This window comes from Schistocerca nitens, chromosome 10, assembly GCF_023898315.1.
Source record: "Schistocerca nitens isolate TAMUIC-IGC-003100 chromosome 10, iqSchNite1.1, whole genome shotgun sequence".
Taxonomy (NCBI): domain Eukaryota; kingdom Metazoa; phylum Arthropoda; class Insecta; order Orthoptera; family Acrididae; genus Schistocerca; species Schistocerca nitens.
In genome coordinates this window covers 211460553-211481856 of record NC_064623.1, presented here as the reverse complement: position 1 = coordinate 211481856, position 21304 = coordinate 211460553, and the positions used below count along the sequence as shown (strand labels likewise).

Sequence of the window (21304 nt, the reverse complement as noted above, 5' to 3'; positions counted from 1 at the left end):
ACAGGGAGACACTTTAATTAGCAAAACCTTGGCATCGGAAATGAGAAAGAAAAAACACTATAGCTTAGGTAACCGCAAAATTACCAGAGTATTACAGGCACAAAAACTTTTAGTCACTTACTAAAATTACTTCTTGCAATGGAGATTAATAAAACAATTGTGCCAAAGGCGTCGTCAGCAGTTAAGACATCATCTCCATTTATACAACATGATTATGGACACAGGGTCAATTTGAACACAGTTTAGCATCAGTACTTCGCCTATGAACTATCGTGACGAGAGTGTGAAAGCCCTAGGGCGAATGGTTTCGCCGAGAGAGGGCACTTGTGGTATGTGCCAGACACTCGCGCACATTAAAATCCATGGATACATACACATGCGCATCAAAATTATTAAAAGTTGTGCTGATTCAAACCTTCTTTCTTAATAAATAAAACATATCAGAACCAGTTAAAAACATCTATGTAAAATAGAAAATATGGAAACAATGCCAAGTTTTTGCTAATGAAAGTGTGTTCCTGTTCAGGATATTTTACTTCTGATGAAGGTATATTTATATATACCGAAACCTTGGTCAAGAATTTTAATAAATCTTTATCCTGCAACTGTTTTGGCTGTCAACAATTACCGTGAAGAATTTCAACAGTTGCTGTGTCAGCCATGTTTCAAATCTTGAAACATACTCTTTCATCAAAGAGTCAAAGAGAAAGATTGGACGTGATGAAAGTTCAAAAAGAGGTACGACTCCTTCTTACAACGAAGGTAAAATCAAGTACTATAACAATTTCAAATATTTATTGATAATTGCGAAAATATATAATATAAAATAAAAATACCGGTACTCGAAGTTGCCATTTCGATATGGATACATGACGGAGAAGAATATCGCCGATACATATCGTTACACTTGGAGAAAAATATGGGTATATCGATATTTTATCAACAGCCCTACACGGCCACCTGTTGTTCTCTCTAGTCAATGGACTCTTCTTCACCTAATTTACACAGGCGACACTACGTCGGAGAAGGTCCACCGCTGGTTCTGTAATGCAAGGCAGGGGTTCGGCACGCTGAAATTTAGCTGGAATGCACCGGAGAAAATATGCATCTGGTTGAGGATGAGGTACCGCACACGCCTCCTCTCGCCTGTTGCCTGTAAACTAATCGAGGACGTGCCCTTTTTGAAGGTCAAGGTAAGCTGTTTCGCAAATAATTGTAATGGAAGGGGTAAGAGGCGAGCATTGTTTCTTTACTCTAACGAAAAGACTAGAGCTCCGGTTGGTGACTAATATTTTGACGCGGTCTTCTTTGGTACTAATTAGAAGAGTGCATGGGATTTCTGACAAATCTCGTTTCAACAAATCACGATCTCTCGCTGGCTGACGCCGGTTTTGGTGCTCTTTTGTCTGCGCCGTCAGAATTCGAGATGCGCAGGGTTCAGAAAACATTCAGGGTCACATAACGGTGAAGTACACTCTAGTACAGATGTCGTTTCCAATCTGGTGCTGTGAAGAATGCTAAATTCGCGCCTCTGCGTTTGAAATTAGCAGACTGGCGCCGTGTGAATTTCAGCAACGTCACGATAACTTTAGACGTTACTCAAATCCGTACTGATGAGTCTTATTTTAGTTACTTCAATCATTTCGTGATTCTGGAGTGGATGTCTATTACAGTGAACCGAGTTACCACGTCCTGCTCGTTAACTTGTCAAATTTCCTGTGCATGTCCGAATATCAGCTCTCCTTGCACACGCACACACACACACACACACACACACACACACACACACACACTCACAAACGCAAAAATGATCTGAGGGGGTATGGCCGCTCTTCTTGCAATCCTGGTCCCAACAGAGATGGGTTAAAGCAAGTGTAAACACCTTGTATCAGTAATAGTACATAGTGTAAGGTTGGTGTGTTTATTCATGCAGGTGAAGTATCATTTGTGAATGCGTCATTAATAACATATTTGGCGCATTGTAGGTGTCAGAGAAGCTGCGTAACATGTACCCTGACATCGACCATCACCAGGTGGAAGTCCTCGGGGGATCCGTTGATACAGCAGTAAGGCGCCGTGGGATCATCACGGATCTCATTGAACACAGCAGGTCAGTAGCAAATAAATAAATAAGCACCAGACAGCTCTTCCTAAATACTGTTCCTTATTAAGATCTTCCCCCGCCCCTCCCCTCCAAGGAGCTCGCGGTTTTTCCGTGAATTCATGCAAGGCACACATGAATCCCGAAGCTGTCAGGGCCCACTCTTCCTTCCTGTGCTGCATTTCGTCCCCCGTGCCCTTCCCTCCTTGTTCTCGCTCCTTCCCCTCTCCCCCCCCCCCTCCTCGCCCTGTCTAGATGTTCTTACTTATGACGACCTGGCTGTCCACATAGTTTCCTGTCTTCCTTCAGATTTTGTTTCCCTTGCCTTTTATTTTTCAACCTTCCTTTTTGACATCTTTGATTTCCTTTTGGGGTTTGACCTCCATGTCTACATTGTCTCCTCATAGCTTTGTGAGCCGTTTGGTGAAGCATCCCTAGCATTTATGATGTGGAAACCTCTCTCCCTTTCCGTCCATGCCTCACCATAGACCTTCCTCCACCTCACTATGTCACCAAGCCCCCTGGCAACACAGGGGTCACACTTCTGATGCCTGAAGCATTGCCTCCCCACGTCCCTGTGTATGCCTAGGAGAGATTGCTTGTCATTCTGGAACATCGGAACGCCCAGCAGTGGCCACTGTGACAGACTCTTGTCATGTCTGGGTGTCACCCATGACAAGAGCCTCCAATCTGACTGGATGGTATCAGGGTGGATGCTTTGCCTGTGAAACGTATTAAGCTCCAAAAAACTGGACGTTCTTCTATGGCTATCTATTCAGTTGTTAATGGAATATTTAAGCTGTTTATATGACCCTGCAGTCTTCTCTTCCCTGGCTACACCCTGGGAGGAAGGCGAAGCTCGTCAGCTTGGGGTGAAACACTTTCAAATGGTTCAAATGGCTCTGACCACTATGGGACTTAACATCTGTGGTCATCAGTCCCCTAGAACTACTTAAACCTAACTAACCTAAGGACATCACACAACACCCAGTCATCACGAGGCAGAGAAAATCCCTGACCCCGCTGGGAATCGAACCCGAGAACCCGGGCGTGGGAAGCGAGAACGCTACCGCATGACCACGAGCTGCGGACTGAAACACTTTCCCCACTGCCTAGTCCGCACTAACACTGACGGGAACACGTTCGCCATCAACGAGCAATTATTTTTGTGGAAAATATCGTAGACAAATTTGGCGAATTGGAGTCTATCAATAAGATGCAGTTGGGTTCACTGTTGATTAAAACCTCTTCTGCCAGCCAGTCTGCAGGCCTTCATGCTTGTAACCGTCTTGGCGACGTCCCAGTGTTCATTACTCCTCACCAGTCCTTGAATGTGTTTCAGGGAGTCATTTTTCATAGGGGCCTCATCCTTCAAATTGATGAGGAACTCCGAACCAGTCTGGAAAGGTGGGCCATTCTTTTTGTTTAATGTGTTCAGAAAGGTCATAAGGATCATCACTCTGTTACTGGCGTTATTATTCTCACATTTGAGGGAGATACCTTCCCAGAGATGGTCAAGGTTATGTGTTATTGGTGTGAAATGAAACCGTACGTCCCGCCACCCTTTAGGTGTTGTCAGTGCTTGCATTTTGGGCCCATGTCTTCCCAATGTACGATGGCCCTCTACGTGGTGAATGTGGACACTCATTCCATGGGAGGAGCCCCCGTGTTTCACCGCCAGTATGTGTTAATTGTCAGAACCATCGCCATGTTCGCCAGATTGCCTGGTTTATAAGAAGAAGATACAGGGGTATAAGTTCCTTGATTATTTATCCTATGCTGAGGCTCGTCAGAAATATGACCAATTTCACCATGTGTCGATGACATCTATGTCTCTGTTATATCCTTTCCCCCTCCTCCCTCCACCTCATTCAAGTCCCACCCCACACCTCTCCTGCAGTTCCCACGCCCTGCCCTACAGGTACTGTTTCCCTTCCCCAGTGTCTCACTTCTTCTATGCCTGCTGGTAATGGGGCTTCCTACCAGGACCCTTCCCTCATGTCTCCCAGGCTGTAGGCCTGCTGCCACAACTCGACCACGGGACACACTATCTATGCATCCCAAGGTCACCTGCTCCCTTTCAGTTCCAGAAGTGCAGAAGCCTGCTCTTCCTCAGTGCCCTGCCCTCCTTGACCTATGAAGGAGGAGAAGGAGAAGAAAAATACAGGACAAGGCCTCCCACCTCATAACCTGAGTCTGACCTCTTATTTATGGATGTCACCCTGTCCTAGTTGATGATGGATTGTGACCCAATAGTGTGATTGGCTCCAGCTGGTTCAGCTCCCTTTCGGATCCCATATCATCCTTATTCAGTGGAACTGCAACGAGTACTACCATCAGCTCCCACAGTTTCAATCCCTTATTTCGTTTTACGAAGCAGCTTGTGTCACTTTCCGGGTATCTCATTTTACTGATTCTCACTCAGCATGGGTTCCATGCTTTGTCGGAACCAGGTCGGCCCTTTGAGGGCTTCTAGTGGCATTCACACATTGGTACATACAAATGTCGTTAGTACACGGATCCCCTTTTGTACCACATTGAAAGCAGTTGCCACCTGGATTCACTTGGACACAGTGGTCACAGTTTGCAGTCTCTACCTGCCTCATGACAGGCCACCTACAGCTGGTGTACTAAATGCCCTCTTTCAGCTACTTCTCCCCTCCCTTCCTTCTGCTTAAGGATTTTAATGCACATGAAGTGCTTTTTCGTCTAGTTTGGGGCTCTTCATTGACAATTTTTTGCAGACCACGACCCATACCTTCTTAATGATGCTTCCCTTACTCATTTTAGTGCCACATATGGCACTTTCTCTGTCATTATCTTTCGTTCACTTTTCCTCCCCTCCACTTTTTCCTTCCTTTCAATGGTCGCCAAACGATGACCTCTGCGACAGCGACCATTTCCCATTGATTCTCTCATTCCCTTCCAGCCTCCTGATAGCCAGGTTTCCTTGCTGGGCTTTCAAATGCGCTGAATCCCCTCTATATACGTCCCAGCTGCTGTTTACACCATCTTTCTGCAGTTTTCTTCGATTTTCATAAGGGCTACAACACAGCTCGATACCAACAAATCCTACTTACACTCCATGAGTAAGGTCTTTGGGGCCCCTCTCCCATTACTTAATGCTCTGAATGATCAATGTGACAAAAAATGGCACTGTTCTCATCTCTCCACAGACACAGCAGAACGGCATTCCAGAGGGCTCTATATTAAGTGTCCTTCTTCTCATGCTATTAATGAACTTGTGGTCTTCATGAGACTCTGCGCTGTAAGTGGATGATTTCTGTATCTGGACTGGCTCCCACTCTGAGCCTCTGTGGAATGACAGGTTCAGGGTGCCATCTGGTGCCCGTCAATATGTTCTCTCCCCTAGAGTCCAGGGTAATGAATTTGTCACTGTACTAATGTCCATCCTGATCTGGAGCTCTACTGCAAATCCCAATATCTGACCATGGTTCCCCAGTTCCACTTCTTGGGTCTTCCTTTTCACAATCAGCTTACTTGGTTGATCCATATCTGCCATCTGTAGGTTGGCTGTTTTCACTTCCTTGCCCACAACTCTTGGGGTACAGACCGTTCAACTCTTCTTCACCTTTATCGGACATTAATTCTGTATCGTCTGGACTATGGTTGCCAAGTTTGTTGACCCGTTGCCCCTTCCACACTGCTCCTCTTTGACCCAGTTCACATCATGATATCAATTTAGCCACCGCTGCCTTTCACACTAGCCTGTTGGTAGTCTTCTGGTAAATGCTGGGATCTCTCTCTTTTTGGTTCAGCTGTCCCAGCTGCTGATTTCTATACCATAAGTATTCACTCTTCCCCTGCTCCTATTTTTGTGGATTAGGGACATCACCCACCTGCTGCTCACCATCGGATGGGTTTACTGGTTGGGCACCACTTCACTTCTCCCCACCATGATTTCCATCTTCCCTCCTTTTCCTCTTGTTTTTTTACACTGATGGCTCTAAATCCGCTGATCACATTTTCTATTGGCATGGAACACCATCTCTCGTTTGCCACATATAATATGTTTACTGTGGAATTGATAGCAATCTATTGGGGCCCCTCTGCTTTATTAAGCAGTCCTCACTCACCCAAATTTTGTTATGTACAATGAGTGGCCATTAGGCAATTGCTCGGTGCTTTTTCCACCGCCTCCTGGGCTCTGCCATCCACGACCTCTTCTCACCAATCTTGGCAATGCTGCTTGTTCAGTTGATTTCCTTTAGGATTCTGGCCATATGGGTATCCTGAGTAATGAACTTGCTGATTGTCTTGGTGGGAAGAGGGGTGGGGGCGGCTACCTACTCCCATTCTCCATGACCCCAGCCTCATGTCAAATCCTTTTCTTACTCAAACATGGGCCACCTCTCAGGCGGCTACCACAGCCCCCCGCCCCCTCTCTAATAAATCCTTTGTGCGTGAATATGTGTGTATATGCTGTCTTCTGTTTCATAAGAAGAACTTTCCAGAAAGCTTAGTGTTTAGTGGTCTTTTTGTTATTGTGGTGTCACCGCTAGACACCACACTTGCTAGGTGGTAACTTAAATCGGCCGCGGTCCTGTAGTACATGTCGGACCCGCGTGTCGCCACTGTGTAATCGCAATCCTAGCGCCACCACATGGCAGGTAACAAGACACGGAATAGACCTCGCCCCAGTTGTACGGAAGACATAGCTTGCGACCAGACGTACGAAGCTTTCCTCTCATTTGCCGAGAGACAGATAGAATAGCCTTCAGCTTAGTCCATAGCTACTTCCTAGCAAGGCGCCATTTGTATCAGTGCTTATAGCGTACTAATATTCAAGAGAGATGTATTCCAACAAGAGAATTAAAGATAAGTATTAAAACGCTACGTACTTTTCTTCTTATTCATTAATAAGTCTCATGTTCCAGAACTTCAAGCCCGTCTGCGTTAGTTTAGCGTGCACCTAGCTACCTCATTGTGTCTATGCTGTATGAACTAGACACAACAGTTATGCCTTTCCATGACTCAATATCTCTGCTATATGGCGAGCAACAAAAGACCTTTTCCTGAAAGCTTAGTGCTTAGTGGAGTTTTTGTTATGTCTTTTTGCGACTCAGTATTTGTGCTATATTGTGAATAACAGTCTGTCCTTTTCATTAATATTGCCATTTTTCCATACTGAATTTTCCATTGTTCTATTTTGAATTTCAGCTGCTGAAAATTCTTCCAGGTACTATGGCGGTGGTCCATGGAACTCTTCTATCCCTGATGTTCCGTCCAAGGCTACGTTGGACATCTTTGGAGGTGCTCCTGGCTGTGCTGAGTCTTTCCGACTGACGAGTCAGATGTCAAAGAGCAGCATACATGCTGTGGAAACTGGGCGTGGTCTGGATTTCACGTGATAGCAGAGAAACCTTGTCAAAGATAAAATATAACTATCGATCATGGTATGTCAAAGATAAAAACTTCTAATCGATTCTGTAGTGCCACTGTCCATATATTGCTGAGTGTCATATATGGACAGTGGCGCTACAGAATCGATTAGAAGTTTTTATCTTTGACATACTATGATCGATAGTTAAATTTTATCTTTGACAAGGTTTATCTCTGCTATCACGTGAAATCCAAACCACGCCCAGTTTTCACGGTATTTATGCTGCTCTTTGACGTCTGACTCATCAGTTAGAAAGACTCAGCACAACCAGGAGCACCTCCAAAGATGTCCAACGTAGCTCTGGACGAAGCGCCAGGGATAGAAGAGTTCCATGGACCACCGCCATAGAACCTGGAATAATTTTCATCTGGTCGCGAAAGCCTTCATTGTACTATGTTGAATTTGCTTCATAAACAATGTGTTACACAAAACAAATGTGAGAAGAAATTATAATGTTTGCAGTGGAACATTTTGTAAAATTTTGTCTTTACTTTTTGTTTGTACTTATCAGAGGGAAATGTGATTACTTTTATTTTTGTTTTCTTATGCCTGTACCTGAAAAGACAGAATAAGTTTTTGTTTCCTATCATCTCTAGTATTAACAATAAAGCAAGATGCAACATTTATTTTGACCACTGTATGTAGGCTTTGTAGCTGTTATAACGAGTAGGAAGAGGTATAATGACGTGTATGGGGTGGACAAAATGAAACTGGCCCCAGCCACTTCATAGATCAACCCTTTCTGGTGTTCGAACACTTTCCAGGCAGTTACAGTTGTTATTCGCTTCAAAGCCGGTTTCGCGGCATTTTGCCGCTAAGTTCTGCACTGCAGATTTTGCTGGAGGTTTTGCAAAACACTAAAAGTCGTAACTCCTTGTGCAAATAGTTCAGCACACGCCTTCGTCGAATTGCGCTTTGCATAACACTCGACAGAGAACACGTGCTGTTTCATCGTGAGCGCCATTTTTTGTTCTTACATCTGTACATTCCTGCTCCCCTCTCTCAAACGTCATGACGCAGGAAGATACTCGCGACAGAGCAAGCAGGAGAAGCGCATGCGCAGATATGTGACAGAAACGATTGGTGCAATGAAATCACGGTTTCCAGCATATTACGTGATGGAACAGTTCCCCTGTTCATTGGCCGGGTGAATTTCGCGTCTGTCTTTTAAATATTTCACTGGACGTTCGTATTTTGCCGACCCTATACGGGGCGGTTCATCTGCCTCTACCGCTATCGTTTTATGCAACCCGCAATGTTATAGTTTGCCGTAGTAAACCACTCTCGAGATTTTCATACTCACTTGCTCACTACGCGCAAACTGTTAGTCCTAGACAAAAAAAGTGAATAGAGCTTTTTCTAGGATATTTAACGCAGTTAAATTTTGCGTTGGGATATGTTTTCGCCGATGGCAACGGTTTTAGATACTCAAGAAAAACGTACAAAAGTGACGTCCAAACGCACCTCCACCTCTCACTTATCCCTCATCAGTCAGAATTTCTAGGGTGTTGTTTGAGGCACTTCCTCTTACCACTGTACGAAAATTTGCGACTCCACCAACTATTCCCAATATTCGATCATTTTTTATCTCTATAGATTTGGCTATTACGCCACCGGCATAATTGGCTACTTCGTTAACACTATTAATTTAAACGTGTCGGTAAGAGTAACGAACGAAATATGACTTATGTAAACGTTACGATAACACTAATCACGTTGACAATTCGATCTAAACTCAAACCTTACAAGCACAGTAGTTTCGTAGTCTGAAGGCCGACAATTACAACGATGTAATTGTTTTTTTAAGTTAGTAAAATTCACAAAATCGTTAGGTAAAATTTACACATACTCCAACTTTACAATTTGTATGTGCTCGAATAAGCGCGTGGCGTAATAAGGCCAGTCAATGAAGACAAAACAGGTCGAATGTGGGAAATAATTTGTGCTATCAGAAATATTTGTACAGTGGTAGGAGGGAGTGCCATGAACAACATACTACAACTCTTGAGAGATGGGGCGTGAGTGTGGGTGTGGGGGTCTGAAGGTCATTTCAGTACGTTTTTCTTGGATAACTGGAAAACTACAGCTTCTATCGAAAATATATCAGAGAACAAAATTTAACTACATTCAATTTCCTGCAAGGAAATTCTGCAGCGAGCGAGAGAATATGAAAATCTCGCTCCTGGTTTATGATAACATTAGGGGTTGCATAAGATGACAGCAGTACGGACAGCTGGCTCACCCTGTATACAGGGTGAGGCGCTTAAAACTGTTTTTGGAAATAACTCGAAAACTACAAATAAAATTTGAGAAAGCTTCGGAAAAAAGTTGTTCATCTGGAACTCGACCCTCCGTCGAAACTCTAAGGGGTGGGGGACCAGTTTGGAAATCTTAAAAAGAAATCCCCTCTCTTTACTACATATTCGGATTCTCTGGGAAAAAATACGTAACTTGTGTATTTGCCGTCAGTTTCGTTCCGTCCTCTAACTGACACAAATAAAAATTGGTTAAAACCGTTGAAAAAAGGATCCCAAGAAATACAAATCAGATTAGGGTCCCAGGAGGTTAGAAAGGTGATTCTTCTGAAATCTTTAACTAATATCAGGTTCCTTATAGCAGAAAACTGCTTTACTTTGTCGACATTATTGGTATAATTTCTTTCACAGATGACGCTCAACTTTCCTTAACCAGTGGGGATTAATAATCGATATAATGCCGATTTGATAGACGATTCGTAGAAGTTGGTTGATCAGAGAAAAATATCTGTGAAACAAAATCATCATAGGGTGCTATTTGTATCTATCTACAAAAGTTCAAGCAGTTCGGAGCCATCCATCCTACTTCCCCACCCCATGAACCATGGACCTTGCCGTCGGTGGGGAGGCTTGCATGCCTCAGCGATACAGATGGCCGTACCGTAGGTGCAACCACAACGGATGGGTATCTGTTGAGAGGCCAGACAAACATGTGGTTCCTGAAGAGGGGCAGCAGCCTTTTCAATAGTTGCAGGGGCAACAGTCTGGATGATTGACTGATCTGGCCTTGTAGCACTAACCAAAACGGCCTTGCTGTGCTGGTACTGCGAACGGCTGAAAGCAAGGGGAAACTACAGCCGTAATTTTTCCAGAGGACATGCAGCTTTACTGTATGATTAATTGATGATGGTGTCCTCGTGGGTAAAATATTCCGGAGGTAAAATAGTCCCCCATTTGGATCTCCGGGCGGGGACTACTCAAGGGGACGTCATTATCAGGAGAAAGAAAACTGGCGTTCTACGGATCGGAGCGTGGAATGTCAGATCCCTTAATCGGGCAGGTAGGTTAGAAAATTTAAAAAGGGAAATGGATAGGTTAAAGTTAGATATAGTGGGAATTAGTGAGGTTCGGTGGCAGGAGGAACAAGACTTTTGGTCAGGTGAATACAGGGTTATAAATACAAAATCAGATAGGGGTAATGCAGGAGTAGGTTTCATAATGAATAAAAAAATAGGAGTGCGGGTTACCTACTACAAGCAGCATAGTGAACGCATTATTGTGGCCAAGATAGATACAAAGCCCATGCCTACTACAGTAGTACAAGTTTATATGCCAACTAGCTCTGCAGATGATCAAGAAATTGAAGAAATGTATGACGAGATAAAAGAAATTATTCAAGTGGTGAAGGGAGACGAAAATTTAATAGTCATGGGTGACTGGAATTCGTCAGTAGGAAAAGGGAGAGAAGGAAACATAGTAGGTGAATATGGATTGGGGGGAAGAAATGGAAGAGGAAGCCGCCTTGTAGAATTTTGCACAGAGCATAACTTAATCATAGCTAACACTTGGTTCAAGAATCATAAAAGAAGGTTGTATACCTGGAAGAATCCTGGAGATACTAAAAGGTATCAGATAGATTATATAATGGTAAGACAGAGATTTAGGAACCAGGTTTTAAATTGTAAGACATTTCCAGGGGCAGATGTGGATTCTGACCACAATCTATTGGTTATGAACTGCAGATTGAAACGGAAGAAACTGCAAAAAGGTGGGAATTTAAGGAGGTGGGACCTGGATAAACTGAAAGAACCAGAGGTTGTAGAGAGTTTCAGGGAGAGCATAAGGGAACAATTGACAGGAATGGGGGAAAGAAATACAGTAGAATCAGAATGGGTACCTTTGAGGGATGAAGTAGTGAAGGCAGCAGACGATCAAGTAGGTAAAAAGGCGAGAGCTAATAGAAATCCTTAGGTAACAGAAGAAATATTGAATTTAATTGATGAAAGGAAAAAATATAAAAATGCAGTGAATGAAGCAGGCAAAAAGGAATACAAACGTCTCAAAAATGAGATCGACAGGAAGTGCAAAATGGCTAAGCAGGGATGGCTAGAGGACAAATGTAAGGATGTAGAGGCTTGTCTCACTAGGGGTAAGATAGATACTGCCTACAGGAAAATTAAAGAGACCTTTGGAGAGAAGAGAACCACTTTTATGAATATCAAGAGCTCAGATGGCAACCCAGTTCTAAGCAAAGAAGGGAAGGCAGAAAGGTGGAAGGAGTATATAGAGGGTTTATACAAGGGCGATGTACTTGAGGACAATATTATGGAAATGGAAGAGGATGTAGACGAAGACGAAATGGGAGATAAGATACTGCGTGAAGAGTTTGACAGAGCACTGAAAGACCTGAGTCGAAACAAGGCCCCAGGAGTAGACAACATTCCATTAGAACTACTGATGGCCCTGGGAGAGCCAGTCATGACAAAACTCTACCATCTGGTGAGCAAGATGTACGAGACAGGCGAAATACCCTCAGACTTCAAGAAGAATATAATAATTCCAATCCCAAAGAAAGCAGGTGTTGAAAGATGTGAAAATTACCGAACTATCAGTTTAATAAGTCACAGCTGCAAAATACTAACGCGAATTCTTTACAGACGAATGGAAAAATTGGTAGAAGCGGACCTCGGGGAATATCAGTTTGGATTCCGTAGAAATGTTGGAACACGTGAGGCAATACTAATCTTACGACTTATCTTAGAAGAAAGATTAAGAAAAGGCAAACCTACGTTTCTAGTATTTGTAGACTTAAACCTTTTGACAATGTTAACTGGAATACTCACTTTCAAATTCTGAAGGTGGCAGGGGTAAAATACAGGGAGCGAAAGGCTATTTACAATTTGTACAGAAACCAGATGGCAGTTATAAGAGTCGAGAGGCATGACAGGGAAGCAGTGGTTGGGAAAGGAGTGAGACAGGGTTGTAGCCTCTCCCCGATGTTATTCAATCTGTATATTGAACAAGCAGTAAAGGAAACAAAAGAAAAATTCGGAGTAGGTATTAAAATTCATGGAGAAGAAGTAAAAACTTTGAGGTTTGCCGATGACATTGTAATTCTGTCAGAGACAGCAAAGGACTTGGAAGAGCAGTTGAACGGAATGGACAGTGTCTTGAAAGAAGGATATAAGATGAACATCAACAAAAGCAAAACGGGGATAATGGAATGTAGTCAAATTAAATCGGGTGATGCTGAGGGAATTAGATTAGGAAATGAGACACTTAAAGTAGTAAAGGAGTTTTGCTATTTAGGGAGTAAAATAACTGATGATGGTCGAAGTAGAGAGGATATAAAATGTAGGCTGGCAATGGCAAGGAAATCGTTTCTGAAGAAGAGAAATTTGTTAACATCGAGTATAGATTTAAGTGTCAGGAAGTCGTTTCTGAAAGTATTTGTATGGAGTGTAGTCATGTATGGAAGTGAAACATGGACGATAACTAGTTTGGACAAGAAGAGAATAGAAGCTTTCGAAATGTGGTGCTACAGAAGAATGCTGAAGATAAGGTGGGTAGATCACGTAACTAATGAGGAGGTATTGAATAGGATTGGGGAGAAGAGAAGTTTGTGGCACAACTTGACTAGAAGAAGGGATCGGTTGGTAGGACATGTTTTGAGGCATCAAGGGATCACAAATTTGGCATTGGAGGGCAGCTTGGAGGGTAAAAATCGTAGAGGTAGACCAAGAGATGAATACACTAAGCAGATTCAGAAGGATGTAGGCTGCAGTAGGTACTGGGAGATGAAGAAGCTTGCACAGGATAGAGTAGCATGGAGATCTGCATCAAACCAGTCTCAGGACTGAAGATCACAACAACAACAACAACAGTATGCGCAGAGCACTTTTCTCGAAATTCCTGTACCTCGTGCGATTTGCCGAGACTTAATGTATTTTTAGGGTTCTGTGGCTCAATCCGTGAAAGCTGAACCCTTAGACGATCGCTTTGTCTGTCTGTCTATCTGTTTTGTGTATCTGTGCAACTGTTAAGAGCCATTTCTCTCAGGAACGAATAGACTATAGAGTACAACTTTCTAAGTCAGTGTATAAAAAGACATAGCCATTTATGTCACATATTCTGGTACTCAAAAACCCACTCATCAAAACCGACAGGGCACTTCCCGTTGAGCTAGTCATGAAATTTGGCAAGAAGCGGAGTTGAAGTGCACAAGCAACCGGAAAAATCCGAAGTTGGTATTTTTAATCATATCAAAGGCAAAAGAAATTCTTATGCCATTTATTATCAGACTTCAAATTTGGATTTAAAACATTCTCAAGAGTCTTGGGATACCTGGGACCGTTATCTTTACCGTACCAATGTCGATAATAGACAAAAATCGCCAGTATCCTCGATTCCCGGAATAGATGAACTGTCTGGCTATGTAATACACTAAAGAGGCAAAGAAACTCGCACACCTGAGTAATATCGTGTAGGGCCCCCACGAGAACTCAGAAGTGCTGCAACACGACGTGGCATGGACTCGACTAATGTCTGAAGTAGTGCTGGGGGGAATTGACACCATGAATCCTGCAGGGCTGTCCATAAACCCGTAAGAATACGAGGTGGTGGAGATCTCTTCTGAACAGAACGTTGCGAGGCATCCCAGATATGCTCAATAATTTTCATGTCTCGGGAGTTTGGTGGCCAGCGGAAGTGTTTAAACTCAGAAGAGTGTTCCTGGAGCCACTCTGTAGCAATTCTGGGCGTGCGGGGTGTCGCACTGTCCGGCTGGAATTGCGCAACTCCGTCGGAATGCACAATGGACATGAATGGATGCAGGTGAGCACACAGGATGCTTACGTACGTGTCACCAGTCAGAGTCGTATCTAGACGTATCAGGGGTCCCGTATCACTCCAACTGCACACGCCCCACAGCATTACAGAACCTCCAGCTTGAATAGTCCCCTACTGACATGCAGGGTCCATGGATTCATGAGGCTGTCTCCCTACCCGTACACGTCTATCCATTGAAAACAATTTCCAACAAGACTCGTCCGACCAGGAAACATGTTTCCAGTCATCAACAGTCCAATGTCAGTGTTGCCAGACCCAGGCGGGGCGTAAGGCTTTGTGCCGTGAAGTCATCAAGGATACACGAGTGGGCCTTCGGCTCCGAAAACCCATATCGATTTTGTTTCATTGAATGGTTCGCACGCTGACGCTTGTTGATGGCTCAGCACTGAAATCTGCAGCAATTTGAGGAAGGGTTGCACTTCCGTCACGTTAAATGATTCTCTTGAGTCGCCGTTGGTCCCATTCTTGAAGGATATTATTCCGGCCGCAGCGACGTCGGAGATTTTATTTTTTATCGGATTCCTGATATTCGCGATACATTCGTGAAATGGTCGTATGAGAAAATTCCAACTTCATCGCTACCTTGCAGGTGCTGTGTCCCATCTTTCGTGCGCCGACTATAACACCGCGTTTAAACTAACTTAAATATTGATAAGCTGCCATTGTAGCAGCAGTAACCGGTCTAACAACTGCGCCAGACACTTCTTGCCTTACACTGGCTTTACCGACTGCAGCGCCGTATTCTGCCTGTTTACAAATCTCTGTATTTGAATACGCAGGCCTATACCAGTTTGACATCTTCAACTTTTTTAGTGCTGTCTACCTCAGTTGCGTGTAACATTACGGTATATTGATAATATTTACTTATGGACCGTCTGACAGCAACTGAATAAAACACAATTTTAGTGCCATACGCGTTTCGCCTTTATTTTCTGCAAGGCATCATCAGTGGCCTGGAATATGTACATATGTCAGCTATTTAATTTACATTTTTCGTCACTGTGCCTATAGGTCATAAACAGTTCTGGTGGTTCATATTTCCTATTAAGTAGTAATGTTTTGAACTGTACTTACAGGTTGCGTGGACAATTTCTTACATATTACGCTCCTGTTGCATTTTTGATGTTGTTCTTCTTCTTATGAATGCCAATTTGCGGTTTTTTCCCAGATGTTGGAAGTATGAAACAAACCATTTCACATTTACAGAGCATTTAAAACACCATAACTATCATCCTGCAAACATGGAACAAGAAATGAAAATAATGAGAATAAGCAACCATGACAAACATCTTATACAAACGCAAGAAAACTTCCACATCCAGAAAGCCATAGTAGAAAACAAACATGTGATAAATGAACAAACACACACCAGGGCAGGCTCCCTACTACACTTAATAAAGGAAATGGTAACATAAAACAAAAAAACTCTTCCCCACACCATCTGGACACACACACATTCATACACACACACACACACACACACACACCACACAGCCAAAAAAAAAAAAACAAAAAAAAAAATTATGCCACACAAAAAAACCACACACACGCAGCACAAAAAAAGTATATCACACCAAAACACACACACACACACACACACACACACACATATATATACACACACACACACACACACACACACAAATGCATACACGATCAGATCACAGATACTTCAATAATTACACTCATAAGTTTGGCAATAACATTCGATCTTTGGCAAAAACATTTGACAGTCGGCAACAGAAACCAAAACATTGCACTGAAACATGCGTTCAGTTCATAGTGCTGTGGAATGTGGGGAAAAAACCGCAAATTGGCATTCATAAGAAGAAGAACAACACCAAAAATGTAACAGGAGCACCGCGGGACTGCTACGGTCGCAGGTTCGAATCCTGCCTCGGGCATGGGTGTGTGTGATGTCCCTAGGTTAGTTAGGTTTAAGTAGTTCTCAGTTCTAGGGGACTTATGCCCTAAGATGTTGAGTCCCATAGTGCTCAGAGCCATTTCTTTTGCAACAGGAGCGTAATATGTAAGAAATTGTCCACGCAACCTGTAAGTACAGTTCAAAACATTACTACTTAATAGAAAATACCAACCACCAGAACTGTTTATAACCTATAGGGACAGTGACAAAAAATGTAAATTAAATAGCTAACATATGTACATATTCCAGGCCACCGATGATGCCTTGCAGAAAATAAAGGCGAAACGCGTATGGCACTGAAATTGTTTTTAATTCAGTTGCTGTCAGACGGTCCAGAAGTAAAAATTATCAATATACCGTAACAATACCAGTTTCTTTGGCGCTTGAGTGTAAGTTTGTATAGCATCCTCAGTGTTGATGAAGCCAAGATGTTTGCTATGAAAGCCCGTTTTCTCACAAAAGATTTAGAGTAAGCACCTTTCTAACATCCTGAGATCCTAATATGATCTCGAGATGATATCATTTTCAACTGTTTCTAACCGATCTTCATGTTTGTGGATTACAGCGCCACGTATCACGCGACGAAAAAAGTTTTTAATACAAAATTTGCTCTTTTTTTTCGCAATAAGAAATGGGGGTTCGTATTTAAGATTCCAGAGCTAGTTCCTCTCCTGCCTCCTGAGACCCTTTGAGACGAACTAATTTTATTCATGCCTTTTATCAACCCGATTTGTAATTCTTCAGATATTTCCAAAATCAGTTTAAAATGGTAATTTTACAGCCGTTGCCTTTTTGTGCAAGGCACCGGGGTACTTTCTTAGAGAATGGTATTTGATTTGTAACGCAAAAAAAGTAAGTCTACCAAAGTCAAAAATGTAACAGTGTCTTCAAAAACAACTTTTCTCGTAAATTTAAACAAGGCGCTGTATACAAACACTACCAGCCTCCACTTGAATGCGATATTGTTAAGCCCACTGAGCTTCTGCGAAGTACACCTGACGTTGCCAGCGCTTTTTTGTAGCAGACAGTGTAACTTAATTTGAATAACGTGACTCAGGCGCATTCCTTCTTGTTTGATATGTTACATAATGGGACAGTCTTACAGACAATGTTCTAGTAAACTCCGATTTCGCATGCATTATTTTCAAAGTGGTAGTGTTCTGTAACAGTGCAAATTATCAAGAATGAGAAAAAGTCTACGTTTCTCAACATTTCAAACGCATTACTATTTCTAGTTTACTGTAAGATATGCGCTGCCTGAGAAACTATGTACTAAACAGGATTCACGATATGAGACGCTCAAAATATCTGGGTTTCAGCGCTGTTCTGGCACACGAGTAAATCTTCTGAGAGGCTACACTGTAAAAGTTGACTGAGGAATAATTACATATTCGTAATTACATATTGAAATACCTGATCAAATAATTTTATCAGAAGACCAACTGATAAAAATCTTGGCAATGGCTGAGGTCAAATTGAAAGATCACATCCTTTTATTAGTGAACAGACATCCAATTTACTCAGCCATTAAACTTTCTTCATTCATTTCTTATAGGCTACAACAACAAAAAATGTATATGCTTCTGAAACTTGTTTCACGCATATTCATTATATTATTATTTTTTACAGAAAAATTGGAAAAGAAAAAGGGATACCTCTTATGAGGGCTGACTGCAGTAGTGTACACTCCATCAAGGCTTGTGAGTATTTTGGCTTCAAGAAGGTATTTTCCATCAGATATGATACTTATCAGCGTGATGGAAAAGTAGTTTTCCCACCCACAAAAGAATCTGGTGATGAACTTGCGACATACGTTCAAAAGTTAAATTAACTGTACCTCTAATAAAATTCTATCTGTCTTGATGTCAGTGCTTAGTTATTTGATGGATCAAAAATGGTTCAAATGGCTCTGAGCACTATGGGACTTAACATCTATGGTCATCAGTCCCCTAGAACTTAGAACTACTTAAACCTAACTAACCTAAGGACAGCACACAACACCCAGCCATCACGAGGCAGAGAAAATCCCTGACCCCGCCGGGAATCGAACCTGGGAACCCGGGCGTGGGAAGCGAGAACGCTACCGCACGACCACGAGATGCGGGCATTTGATTTATCTTTCCAGTCCTTGTGTACCCACATGCATACATATACATACAGATGCATTAACAAACCTTGTTCTGGTAAATCTATGTAGAATTTAAAGTATTATGGAATAAGTTGACTATACATCAGTAAATAAAGACAGTTATGTTTATCCATAGTTAAATATAAATCCTTAACCAATATACTCGTTGTTTACATCCATGTACACTGCTACACGTTTTCATTTTCACTTCCAGTTATACTGTTAGTCTGATATTCTCAACCAGAAAATAGCTATCTGGAAAACAGAAGCAATGTTTTATCATAGTATTCTTGTCGTTGTTTGCGCAGAAGTGAAAAGTTACAAATAAGTACATTATAATTTTATACTTATAACTCAGATTATATAAAAATTGTATTTGGCAATGCATGGTGTTTCCTTGTGCTACTCACATTCTAACAGATCGCTAATAAGCACCTGGAAATCCAGATCCAGTATACTTAGAAAACTCAAAGGTTTCATCAGAAACTCTTTTTTGGTATTGTGCCTTGCAGGATTCTTCATAACTTTTTACTTTAAACCCAGTGATTTCGTGAAAGGAAAGTAGAACTAGCTACACGTCTAATGCTTTTTGTTAAACTAGTTTATGGTTATTTCTCATGATGTTTGGTAAAATACATGTGCAATATTTCTTTTACGCATAGTTCAGCGCAGTATGTTATGTGTAGCTTCTTGTTCAATCTGGTAATATGTTTGGGAACAACAGTATTATCAGGACACACCATACTCGCATGTACAGGGTGATTAGAATTAAAACTGCCGCCGCCAGTGGAGGTGAAAAATTACATACCATATGGGTACCAGACTTCATGGGAAATATGTTCAGATCGTGCGGTGCAGGATTTGCGTTGTTGGCTGTGTTAGCGTCGATGACTCGCCACTGGGCGCTGGTACTGTTGTGGCGAAAAACTACACTACTGGCCATTAAAATTGCCACACCAAGAAGAAATGCAGATGATAAACGGGTATTCACTGGACGAATAAATTATGCTAGAACTGACATGTGATTACATTTTCACGCAATTTGGGTGCACAGACCCTGAGAAATCAGTACCCAGAACAACCACCTCTGGCCGTAATAACGGCCTTGATACGCCTGGGCACTGAGTCACACAGAGCTTGGATGGTGTGTACAGGTACAGCTGCCCATGCAGCTTCAACACGATACCACAGCTCATCAAGAGTAGTAACTGGCGTATTGTGACGAGCCAGTTGCTCGGCCACCGTTGACCAGACGTTTTCAATTGGTGAGAGATCTGGAGAATGTGCTGGCCAGGGCAGCAGTCGAACATTTTCTGTATCTAGAAAGGCCCGTACAGGACCTGCAACATGCGGTCGTGCATTATCCTGCTGAAATGTAGGGTTTCGCAGGGATCGAATGAAGGGCAGAGCCACGGGTCGTAACACATCTGAAATGTAACGTCCACTGTTCAAAGTGCCGTCAATGCGAACAAGAGGTGACCGAGATGTGTAGCCAATGGCACCCCATACCATCACGCCAGGTGATACGCCAGTATGAGGATGACGAATACACGCTTCCAATGTGCCTTCACCGCGATGTCGCCAAACTCGGATGCGACCATCATGATGCTGTAAACAGAACTTGGATTCATCGTCGTCGAGTACACCATCGCAGGCGCTCCTGTCTGTGATGCAGCGTCAAGGGTAACCGCAGCCATGGTCTCCGAGCTGATAATCCATGTCGCTGCAAACGTCATCGAACTGTTCGTGCAGATGGTGGTTGTCATGCAAACGTCCCCATCTGTTGACTCAGGGATCGAGAGGTGGCTGCACTATCCGTTACAGCCATGCGGAAAACAGCAGTTCTGAAAAAAAAATCACGAATGCAAATATATCAACACTAGAATTGTGGCTGAATGAGTCAACAAATATAACTAAAGTCATATCACTTCTTCAGTACTGATACTTTTTTAATGATATTAGGCAAGTTCTCCGTTTGTGTGTACATTGTAACAGTAGGTCTCATATTAATAGGTTCACTAACATTGGTACTTTGTATGCGACTACTAAAAGCTTTTTTGTGTCACAATAAGCAATTCGCTTCTTTTTCTAGTTGAAACATCACTAAAGGTAAGAGTTCACTGTCCATTTCGTGGTAAATTTGCAATAGATGTATACAAGATTAGATAATTTTGCAGTAGTTATAAAATAATTTTTTGAATCAACTTGTTTGGTGGAATTGTTGATAAAAAATAAACTATTCAAGAAATATCTCACTACTGGTACAAGCTCTTTGACGTAAGTTTTATGACAAAATAAGCACCTCTTAGTTCATTTAACTCAAAATGCAGTTGAAAATTATTACAAGTTGTGTATGTGTAAGCTGTGCAGCAAAGCCATTCCTGTGCATTTTATGGGATGATTATGTAAATGATCTGTCACATCCAAGGTCACCCTTACCTCCACCAAAGTAAAGGTGAAGGTCATCCCAAAGACAGTGTGTTGGGGGTGAAGATGAAAGTGACAGATCATGTGCATAATTATCCCATAAATTATCCCAGGAATGGCTATGCTCCACTACTCACATAGCTCCAAAGAGCAGTGTAAGAGTTTTTCCTCATCAGCAAATATTCTTCAAAAAGAAATCTGCTATTTACTTTCCTTG

At 42.4% G+C, this 21304-nt stretch overlaps 1 protein-coding gene across 1 annotated transcript in view; it reads left to right on the top strand.

The window, feature by feature from the left end:
- Positions 1-18395, top strand: part of LOC126210446 (arylalkylamine N-acetyltransferase 1-like) — a 66415-nt gene extending 48020 nt beyond the window's left edge. The window contains exons 4-5 of the mRNA XM_049939678.1: positions 1986-2110; positions 18162-18395. Of these exons, the coding sequence (XP_049795635.1) occupies positions 1986-2110; positions 18162-18363 (327 nt within the window). The 3' untranslated portion in view covers positions 18364-18395. The remainder of the gene's footprint in view (positions 1-1985; positions 2111-18161) is intronic.
- The last annotated feature ends 2909 nt before the right edge of the window (positions 18396-21304 follow it).